Raw genomic sequence first — 11,476 nt, forward strand, 5'->3', positions numbered from 1 at the left:
CTCGTCATTATATCGGCTCCTCCATTGTCCTTCCACACATACGGGGCCAAGTATCCTTCTGAGCATCTTCCTCTCGAACGCGGCTAAGAGGGCTTCGTCAGATTTGGACAGTGTCCATGTCTCAGAGGCGTATGTGAGTACTGGTACTATATAGGTGCTATATAGTCCCTGCTCCGTCCGTCGCGACAGGTTCTTGAGGTGATCTGATTTCTCAGGCTGTAGAATGACCGGTTGACATCCAGCAGTTGTTGCTTCACCTATTTGTACGTCATGCTTACGTAGGTTTCGTTTATTTATTGGTATGCGATTTGAAGATGCTAGTTAATTTGACCAGGTTACAGCGCTACGCAACGAATTTTCAAAGATCCCCTTTCTTGTGAAGAATACGCCGAAATTATTAGCATCGACATCCAAATTAAATGAAGAGCTGTTGACGACCCCTTGAGAGTCTGATCATCAGAACTGATCACTAACCTAATGCCGGTCCTGGAACTGATCAGTAACAGAGAGCTGAGAGTAATCTGATCATCTGAACTGATCATGACCTAATGCCAATCCTGGAACTGATCTTGAACCCATACCAGTCCTGGAACCATTCATGAACCCACACCGGTTCCAGAATTGATCAGGAACTCATATCGGTCCTGGAACCTATCATAAACCCATACCGGTCATGGAACCATTCATGAACCCATACCTATCCTGGAGTCGATATTGAACTCACACCGGCCAATGAACCAATCATGAACCCATACTGGTTCTGGGACCAATTATGATGAACCCATAACGGTACAGAATCCTTGGAACCAACCATGAACCAATACTTGTTCTGGAGTTGAAAATGAACTCATAGCGATCCAGTTGTCCGGATTTGGAACCGGCACAGGTTCAGTTACAATCGAAAAACCATACCCGGTAGTACATGTGCAGCGTAGGAAATAGCGTAGGAATTCTGGATTTGGAATGAAACTTGAACCTCGTCTCGGTTTGGAACCGATGCAGTTTTAGTTCTGATCGATTGACAGAGTTTTCTGGTCTGCAAATCATACTGTCTGCAACGGAAGAATTACGTAGGAATTAGGGTAGAAATTCCGCATTCGGTACGAAACTAGCTCCTCTAGGTCTAGAATCGATGCAGTTCCAGTTCCGATCGAGTAACTGATTATGCTGGCATTTAAACCATTCCCAGTGCAGCGATGTGCAGCGTAGGAATAGCGATGGAATTAGCGAAGGAAATAGCATATGATTTTTAGTAAAAATTGTAGAGTGTCGTTGCGTACGAGTACTTCAAGGTACTGTTTTAGTAAGTGTATCTGGAGTAGAAAGGCAAAATACGATATACTGCATTCCAATTGTCTTTGCTTTGATACTGCGCAAGACAAATAAGTCGTTATTAATTGGAAATGCATGATCTGTACGAAAACTCGACGTATTTCAGGGTTTATTTTTATTTAATTTGAAGAAACTATTGCTCGGTGAACTATTGTACAATGGTGAATAATTCAGTTCGTGAAAATTAAATTCAACGTAAACAGGCTCAAAGGTTTTGTTTGAATATTTTACTAACGAAGTAAATATACTATAATTTTCCCTTTCTATCCTAAGGTGCAGAAGAACTGCACACAGCTTGTGATTTGCTTTGTGGCGCGGCGTTAGGTGAGCTTCCACGCATCTGACGCACGGACAACGATGGCAACACACACGCGTACACACAGAGCATTCGATTGGTATACTGCGCTCGTTCTACCTCGCCTAGCATATGGTCTAAATATAATCTATGCCAATCCTTTCATGCACGCGTTGGTACCATTGGCATTTGGTACTTATAAAAAGTAAATATACAGGAAATCGCCTAAACCCCCCGCCTCACCCGAAGTGCGCTAGGGCGTGCGGTGCTTCGCCTTGCCTTCCGGTTTGACCAGTATGTACAGGAACACCACCAGCAGCAGGGCGATAAAGCCGTAGCTCGGCGTGCCGAACAGCAGGTAGCCGGCCAGGAACGAGCAGCTGACGGTGACGATCGAGGTGTAGGAGCCGAGAAAGCGCAGGCTGATGCGCGGGCCCACCTTCGTCCGTACGAGCGTTTTCGAGCCGTGCGTGCAGATCGGCATGCGGGTAAACTCAGAGATGGTGGTGGGCGGCTCGAGCGTGCGGCGCGCCAGCCGGCCGACGAGCCCGTCCCGGTGCCACAGCCGCTGCAGGTCGTCGCCGAACATCACGTTCAGCTTGCTGCTGAGCTGGTAGAGGAAGCGCACCAGAAACCGGCACTCGCTGCTCGTGATCGGCCGGAGCGCGTCGTCCCCGATGTCCATCGGGCCCGGCATCATCGCCCGCTCCGCGGCGAGGTAGTCGGGCGGGGGCGTCGGTTCGCGCTGCTTGTACACCGGCACCGTGTAGAAGCCCTGCTCGAGTATCTGCACCGCAAACTCGAGCCGGTTCTGCTCGTCGGTCAGGTCTGCCGCCGCCCGCTCGCACTCCTTCCGCCGGATCACTTTCAGCGGCATCCAGCTGGTCCACGAGTCGCCCGCGTACTTCGCCTCGGCGGTGAGCGTGGCGAGCGCCGCCCGGTTGTCCACGATGCGGGCGCACACCCGCTCGGTGATGGTTTCCAGCGCCAGCTGCACCTGGTCGGCGAACATCGGCACCAGCAGGGCCTCGTGCCGGATCAGGCCGGGCCGCGGATCGTCGAACGGGAACGTGATCAGCTCGTACTGCTTGCGCTTGACCGGCAGCACCTGCACAACCGTGTCCGAGTTCTGCTTGATCTTGCACTGGCGCTCGGTCTGCTGCCGCAGCAGCGACAGCAGATCGCCCTGCCCGAACACCTTGAGCGTGCGGAACAGCAGCAGCGTGTAGCGCTGGATCGGCAGCTCGCTCGCCGCCACCCGCATCACCAGCCACACGAACATCTCGCTGTACGCGTTCAGGTTGGAGGCGATGAACGCGTGGTAGCGCGGATCGATCGGCAGATCGTACTGCTTGCTCGGCGGCTTGCCGTCCACGTACCGCCACGGCTGGATGTAGCTGAGCCACACCTCGAGCACGTGCGTGAACGACTGGTCGAGCGGCCAGAGCATAAACAGGCAGCGCAGAAAGACGGTGATGCGCGGCACCATCAGCCCGGCCGTGTCCTGGCGCAGCCGCTCGACCTGCGTGTGCGTACCGACCTCGGTGCAGTTCGCGAACCCGTGCAGCTGCTTCACCAGTATGCGCACGTACCGCACCAGATCGATGTCGGGCAGGACGGCCGTCTGGTCCACCTCCGTGCCGAGCCACACGTCCGACAGCAGGTAGATGAACGCTTCCGAACGCCAGTGGAACGCTTCCGCTATTGCGTCCACCCGGTGCGGTTTCGTCTCCGGCTCCTGCGGGAGCAGCCGCTGCGGTAGCAAATATTTGAGCGTGCCGGTGGGATTCCTGTGAACGCGTCCAAGACAAACAAAAAAAAAAAAAGTAAATGCAATAGAATTTTACCCGAATTATGCCACACGCGATTCGTCGTTTGACTTACTTTTTGTTTTTCATCCGATTGATTGGTGGCGCCGGCCGCATCGGCGTGACTTCCGGCGCGAGCAGATACACGTCCGGATCGCTCGGCACGAACACGATCGACAGATCGGCGGCCAGCATTAGGTAGATCGTTTCGCTGCGATCATTGTCGGCGGCGGCTAGGGCCATGTTCGTGTACAGGTTACGCAGCGGCACCACACCGTACAGGGCGAAGAATAGCAGAAAGTATTCGAACGAATCTAGCCGCAGCAAGCAAAAACGAAAGGAAAGGATTAAAACAAAATACAAGGGATGTACATGTGCATGACTCAGCACTACAAAGGATGATTTGGTTGTTGTCTTAAACGCCAATAATTTAATAATACAGCTGTAACACCCCAGCTTTTTTTTGGAAAATGTCTATAGAGAATCTAAAGTATAGCTCCGGATTCGGAATTGGCTCCGGACTTGGTTCCGGAATCGAAATTGGCTCCGAAATCAGAATCGGCTTCGAAACGGAATCGGTTTCGATATCTCCATAAGAATAGGCATTATTACGATTCACAAAAGCACTTAAGTCAGAAGCTCAGCGGGTTGGACTGAAGATGAACACGTCAAAGACGTCTAGGAAAAGCAACCCAGAAATCTTTCCCTGTATCACCATGGATGATGACACACTGGAGGAGGTGGGTTCCTTCGTACACCTTGGATCCCAAGTCACAAGTGACTCTGACACAGCCCTGGAAATTCGGAGGCGCATCCTCGCTGGAAGTCGCACCTTCTGTAGTCTACGTAAGTGGCTGCGAGCTCGTAGAGTTTCCAGGCAAACAAAACTGACGCTCTACCGGACTCTATTAAGGCCCGTTGTGCTCTACGGATATCAGACATGGACCTTACTGGAAGTCGATCTAGGCGTACTTGGTGTTTTTGAACGCAAGGTGCTACGTTCGATCGTCGGTGAAGTTAGAAAAGCGAACGGCGCTTGGAGAAGACGGTGGAATGATGAGCTGTACGAGCTGCTAGTTGATCCTTCGATTGAAATCCTGGTGAAAATCGGGAGACTGAGATGTCTGGGGCATAAAGCGAGGAGGATTCAGCCAGGGAGGTCTCCTAAAGGGACCCAACAGGCACCAAAGGAGATTCCCGAATTGATTTCGCTTCTGAAACTTCTTGTTTCAATTCAAAAACTGATTCTCATTCCGGAGCTAATTCCGATTCTGGAGTCAATCCTGATTCCATTTCAAGGTTAATTCCGATTCCGGAGCCGCTTTCAATCACGGGATTGATTCCGTAATCGGCCCCGGAATTGGTTCCGGAATTGGCTCCGAAATCAGAATCGGCTTAGTAATCGGAATCGGGTTGGCATTTCCATAAGAATAGGCAAATGCGGTCCAATGATCAAATCAATCAAGATCAATGAGCAAAATAATCAAAATTGACTTGTAAACGATTCATTCTCATGAAAATTTCAGGACTGGTTTCTCATTTCGGAGGTAATTCCTCCTGATTCAATTTCCAGGTTAATTCCAATTCCAGAATAAGCACCGAAGTCAACTCCGGAATCGGAATCGGTTCCGGAATTGGAATCGGGTAGGTCCGATTCCGAGCTCTCACCACTAGTCTCAACACTGGAATAAGATTTGATTAGGATTGATTGTTTGATTGATTGAAAGAAACCATTCTTTAGACACTTTACTGTTCCATGTGGTTAACGATCTTGTCCACGAGTTGCTTGCAGAAGCGAACAATCGAAAAGAAAGGGTAGAAAAATTATAATTAAAATCCCCCGAAAGCCCCGTAGAGCAAATGCAACGAGCCTTACTCAGAGTCAATCCCACGACGGTTCGACTGAATGGATCGATTCGGATACGCTTCGAATAGAACGGAGGGTACAGGCCGACAAGTAGCATGTGCTGCATTTTCACCTGCGAATAAGAAAAAGAAAAACGCGGTGAATAATTTCTCCCTCACGCTGATAAAGCCTTCCCTTACCGGCAGATATGCGATAGGCACTTCGTACTTGTTTCGATCGATCAGCTTGTAGCAGAGCCGTATCATGGGCCCACGCAGCGGCGAGAAAAACTCCTGCAGCACGTCAAACTCGCGCGGGGCATTTTCGCGCGTGATTTTGCGCAAGTTCCAGCCCGGCCCGGACAGATCGAAGATGGAGCTGATCAGCAGCGGAAACATGTCGTGCAGATCGTGCACGCTGTTGGCGGTGCGGGGGAGAAAAAAGATGAGGAACGTGTATTAGTGATGTGTGCGGACGGCCGGGGGCAGCCCCGCAGCTTGCTCTAGCTTACCTTTCGTGCTCGAATATGGTCCGCAGCTCTTCGCAGCGCCGCACCATCGGCTGACGCAGCACGTCCATAATATGGCAGTACTGTGGTGGGGGAAGAGAGAGAAAGAACGAAAAAATGTTGTATTTATTATCGCTATGGCAATGGCGGCTAAATGGCGGCCTACTTACTATTTGAGGGTTCATGATCATGTTTAGATTCATCGGCTTGGAGGAATACATGGCTTCAGGCAGCGTGGTGCGTGCGTTAGTGCGGGCACATAGTAGCTAGTTCTGCAAAAAAAAAGGAATTACGGTCAAACTAGTCACAGCCAAACTGAAGAAAACAAAAACAAACAGTGGACCGTGCTGGCTCTATGCTGGAGACGCTTCCCTACCAAATGTACACACACGCGTACATTTCCTACACGCGCGACAATTTCCTTACCTTTATAGTTTAGTGGGGTTCGGTGTGGCAGTCGAACGCCGGCAGCTAATCAAAACGGGCAATAGGCCGCAAAAAGGCGGAAAAACTCGGCTCCACTCATTCGCACACCGCGCGAAACAAACGGGGACAAGCCGGCTTCCAGTGAACTATGCTGCTATATTCCCATCGATGTACACACAGCCGCAAGCTAGACCGAGCATTTGGGGGTGAAGCGTTGTTGCAACAGGCGTTTTTTGACGTTTCTACCGCGTTGTCAACGCTTCGTTCCCTGTTGACAGGCCGGCACAAAGTGGGTATAGGGACTAGGGGGCTTATAGGTTTGGCGGGAAGGCCATATTGGACGAACGAATGACAGGAGGGGATTCGATTGTGATACGTAGTTTTTCACCCACACTACGACACATCATCCAAAATAGCCATTGGAATTCACACGCATACATCAACAAATGATCGAATCCCCTCCTGTCATTTCGTTTTCATTTTTCTACAGTACGGCTGTCAATTTGTTCGGGATAAGCCCACCTGTATAATAAACCCACTTTGGGCCGGCACAACAAGGTGAGCAGCGGCAGTTGGAATTTAAAAAATGGTTTTATAATACGGGTGACCACCGAAATACGATAAACTCACCGTTTAAATAGACATAGGTCCGTGGCAGCGCTCATCCGATGCGATTTTATTGGACGAGATTTAAGACCTTATTAGACAGAGTAAAATACTATCATTCGATTTTGGAATCTATCGTTCAAACAGGGTTTGACAGATAGATGTCAGTTGGAAAATCGGAATTCGGCATGCTCTATTCCGATTTCCTCGAGTATATTTTTTCTGTCAATGTTGATAGAGCGAATTGAATTTCCTGATAATGATGTACAAAAACAACGAATGATTATTTTGGATAAAGCTAAGAAAATCAATAAATTTAATAATTAATGTGAAAGGTGACAGAACAATTCTCTTGCCTTATCACATGTACGAGGGGTATTTTTGTGCCAAATTCTAAGTTTGACAGATAAATGCCAATCGAGAAAAGACAGTTTTTTCCTCCATCTAATAAGGCCTTTATATGGGATTTGACAGATAACGTTGGATGTGCGATTTAGTCATACGACGGAATAAAAAAATTTTGATTTCGTCGGACGCCGCATCCGATTTTAGCTGTCAAACTAAATGCGTGGTGTTTTGTAGGAACAATCTCAACTTAATTTTTCATAATCGTTATATTATTAAAATCATCATTAAAATCACAGACACGGGCCTAAAGCGACAACATCGCGCGCGACAAAAAATATCTAAAAATTTTGCTCCGCGTAGATCAAAGGAACTCATTTGTCCCAGTCAACCTACATGCTTTTTTGTTTAAAAACATTAAAGAAATAAGTTAAAATGTGTTCCAATCTATTTTTTACGTTTGTCATTAATCTGGTTCGTACACAAACTTGATAATTCGATTATTTCGGATGAAGCAGAAAAGTCGCGCGAGAAGAGTAGCTTTGTTTGCAAAATTGAGCTATTTTTTGTCTAGCGCGACGTTTTCGCTCTTTGTCTATTTGAACTGTCAGAGACCAGGGAAAAATCATGGTGTACTAACCAAGGACCGTAAAGATATCAGGTCAAGTTATAAGCCCGTTTTGACAGCTAGGTGGAAGAAGAATCGACGAAGAAAACTGACAGTTAGTTTTCCGCTTTTGACGAACGCTTCAAGTTCTCGAAGAAAAATTTCCATTTTAAATCACGGACTGTGTTCTAATAAACTAAAATATTCACCCAAATTGATCTCCACCAAATATTGACCATGCAAAACGTAAACAATCCATCAATACATATACAAGCGGAAAACCATCTGTCAAAATCGGAGCCCAGGGGGGGGATCGCCAAAAGCGCTATACCCAAATAGCCAGAATTGCTTAAGCAGCTCATTTTGGCACGCTAAAGATCGCTGCTCTAATTCGCCTTTTGCAGTAGATAAACAGCATCAAAGTTCTATGTGGGTCTTTCAAACAGCGCCTAAGCAGCTTCCTTATGCCACGATGCCAGGGATTATTTTTCTTTGTGTTTTATTTTCAAGCAAGCGTCATCGATGAAATAAACAACAAGATTTGTTTCGTTTAAACACATATATATATATTTTTTAATCCTTTGTATTGATGAATTACACAAAATTTTACACAATTTACTGATAATTCACAATCACTTCACTCAATATTCATTCTTCAATTAACGAATCTAACTTGTGCAGCAGCAATGAGATTATTGCCGGGGTCCGTCTTTGACACTTTGACAAGAGCCACCTTGTACCGATGTCATGCATTAAAACGCTATAAAGTTCCACCAAGTTCAGTACCCTTTCTTAACAAGCCTTCAAGTTCCATCATGAACCCTACACATAGTGCTAATCAGCCGCAAAGTTCCAAAGAGTACCATGTGTCTGTTAAAAAGCTCCATAGTTCCGCAAAGTACCGTCTATCTCTTAATCAGCCACAAAGTACGACATCGGAACGATTTTTCGTTAAACAGCCCTAATTCAGCTATAAAGTACGAGCTGGCTATTTGGGTAACTACACCTCATTATACATTCCACCTTGGTACTAACCCAAAGTGGGTTTATTATACAGGTGGGCTTATCCCGCACAATTTGACAGCCGTGCTGTAGAAAAATGAAAACGAAATGACAGGAGGGGATTCGATAATTTGTTGATGTATGCGTGTGTAAAACCTCGAGTATTATCGATTTGAATTAAACGTTGAGCGTGTCACAAAGGCATAAATACGCAAGGCAGAAGAATAAACCGAAGGCTGAAGGTGTTGTCAGTACAACGATCCGTAAACGAACCAAGGTGTTATAAATGACAAGGTGAAGTTGTTCAGAGCAAAATGACATTTCTCGACTTGACATTTCTCTTCCGGGGGCTCCGGTATAAAAATCGGGGAGGGATGGTGCGGGGTATTGAAATTTGTATGCAGAGAGTGACAGATGTCCCCCACAATGTCGCCCAGCAAAAGCGATAAAAATCAACCTTCTAAATACATTATCCTTGAAACGAACTATCTTTATTTTGACATTCAGATTATCGCACAGTTGTCACGGTGATGGTCATATTCTGATCCGGCATATTGGGCACTACGGTCTTATCAGGGGTCAAATCTCCAGGATATTACACGTGTCAATTCCAATGGCTGTTTTTGTTGATGTGTCGTAGTGTGAGTGAAAAGATACGCATTAGATCGAAAATACACGGACCGGGATTTCGCGACAGCATAGGGTAACTGTACCAGTTTTCGGCAGTGTACCTATTTTCGGCAGGGTAGCTAAAAACGTGAAATTCTGCACAAATGCGGTAAAAAATTTCACAAAATACAATTTTGTAGTGAAAGTGTACTTATTTGATATTCACATGCGAAGTTTCACACCATTTCATTACGTATTTTCCAAAATATCAAATAAATTGTGCTTTTTTTCGGTAGCTATGCTGTCAGCCAATCGTTCGGCAGGTTTTGTGATTAAGAGAATCAGAACAGTAAAACAATGAAAAAGTGGTGTATATTAAAGATTTTATGCTTATTTAATTTATTCTAACTTGTTCGGAATTTTAAAATCACGATAAACAGGTTATTTTTCACTTTAAATGCTGCCGAAAATAGGTACACAGTAAATGTTCATTTTTGACAGCTCAATGTTGTGGGCTCCTGCCGAAACTCGGAACAATAACACACTTTGAATTTGGCTGAATATTCCTTTTAAAATTGATCAGAACACTACAATGCGTATGTCGACACATAATATGACCTTTCTTATACCAAATATCACCAATTTTACGACAAAAAATGTACTAACTTAAGAGAAAAATAAATATTTGTAAGCCAGTTCGCACCGTAAGCTATAACCATCAAACTGTCAATGGCTGCTCTGTTTAAACGTCGCATCAAAATGGCTGTCAAAACGGGCCAAAATAAGCAACATAAAATTAATAATTAAAGTGCTTTTTAACACCAATCTTAGGAAAGTAAGAGTGTTAAATTGCTTTAAACATTTTTTTGTACATATTCACATTGATACAAACATTTTCTGACCCGTATTCGCGCTGCCGAAAATAAGAACACAGCCTGCCGAAAATAAGAACAAACTGCCGAAAATAGGAGCAAAATCAATGTTTGCATTTTCACGAATATTTATGAAAAACGGCTTTGAACCGGCAAATAAAAAATATTGTAACATACTATGATAGTTTATCAACCAGAATAACAACACTTTCAAGAAAAATAATGAAAAATATTGATGTGTGAGCAATTTTTGTGAAACTGCTGCACTAGCCTGCCGAAAACTGGTACAGTTACCCTATGCATTTAAACACTTGACTGGGTAAACTGAGCTACTCTGATGTAGGCGGCGCTCTGGCACCAATCAAACAAGACATTGAACTTGCAAAATGTATGGGATTTGGCAGATTCAATTTGACAAATAAAATATCGAACATATCGCCCACCTATTAATCCGTACCCGGAGAATCGACATTCTACTGAATTTTGTTTCCAGTCCCCGTGAATTGTTTACATTTCGTTCGCCAGTGCGTAGCGCTGTCTGTCAAATCTAAGCCAAACGAAAAACGTTGCAATCGACTGGGCGAATTTTAAAAGCATATTGTGGAGCTGTCATCAGACTGTGGATGCCGGTGTAAAAAGCTTCGGATTGATAACGATGATGCTTTCAACAAAAACATCATTTGGAGTTGTCTTCGTATGGTATTCAGCTGAAGCACATGATAAACTAATAAATCCTGCCATGGAGCCATAATTTGGACGAGATTCATATGGAATTTGACAGATAACGTCGGACGTACGATTTTGTCGTCCGACGTTATCTATCAAATCTCATATAAAAATTTGACAGGCTGTCTGATAAAATCGCATCCGATCAGCGTTGTCACCGCCCTAAGGCCCGTGTCTGTGCTCCATCGGATGTGATTTTATCGGAAGGCCTGTCAACATTTTATATGAGATTTGACAGATAACGTCGGACGTGCGATTTCGTCGTACGACGGAATCAAAAATGTTTGATTTCATCTGTCGTTGCCGTATCCGCATGTTTGATTTCATTTCATAAGGCTGGAAATAGACGAACCGAGATCGTCGCGGTATCGCGAAATTCGCGCCTTGTTTATAACAGTTGTAGAACAGTTGAGCTGTCAAATCTTCCGCGCCTCCAATCGCGCCTGCTGTTTCGCAGAGATACCCGACTTCGGTATTGCTGAGATTTTCGCGGT

General features: G+C 45.5%; 1 protein-coding gene across 1 annotated transcript; it reads right to left on the reverse strand.

The window, feature by feature from the left end:
* Nucleotides 1-1,432: 1,432 nt before the first annotated feature.
* On the reverse strand, nt 1,433-6,498 carry LOC1271841 (sphingomyelin phosphodiesterase 4). Its single transcript, XM_310695.6, has 7 exons — nt 6,216-6,498; nt 5,960-6,061; nt 5,793-5,872; nt 5,482-5,698; nt 5,312-5,414; nt 3,512-3,749; nt 1,433-3,417 (listed from the first exon to the last, which is right to left on the reverse strand). Exons 2-7 carry the CDS (start codon nt 6,008-6,010, stop codon nt 1,881-1,883), a joined length of 2,226 nt encoding a protein of 741 aa, XP_310695.5. The 5' UTR covers nt 6,011-6,061; nt 6,216-6,498; the 3' UTR covers nt 1,433-1,880.
* Nucleotides 6,499-11,476: the final 4,978 nt, after the last annotated feature.

This window comes from Anopheles gambiae, chromosome X (genome assembly GCF_943734735.2).
Source record: "Anopheles gambiae chromosome X, idAnoGambNW_F1_1, whole genome shotgun sequence".
NCBI classification, from domain to species: domain Eukaryota; kingdom Metazoa; phylum Arthropoda; class Insecta; order Diptera; family Culicidae; genus Anopheles; species Anopheles gambiae.

What these genes read in the sequence shown, in the direction of transcription:
- LOC1271841 (XM_310695.6), bottom strand. Translation starts at nt 6,010, where the DNA reads ATGTATTCCTCCAAGCCGATGAATCTAAACATGATCATGAACCCTCAA. An exon ending in TGCCTATCGCATATCTGCCG is followed by an intron (nt 5,415 to 5,481) that starts GTAAGGGAAGGC and finishes TCTTATTCGCAG; the next exon opens with GTGAAAATGCAGCACATGCT. An exon ending in CGTCGTGGGATTGACTCTGA is followed by an intron (nt 3,750 to 5,311) that starts GTAAGGCTCGTT and finishes TGCTGCGGCTAG; the next exon opens with ATTCGTTCGAATACTTTCTG.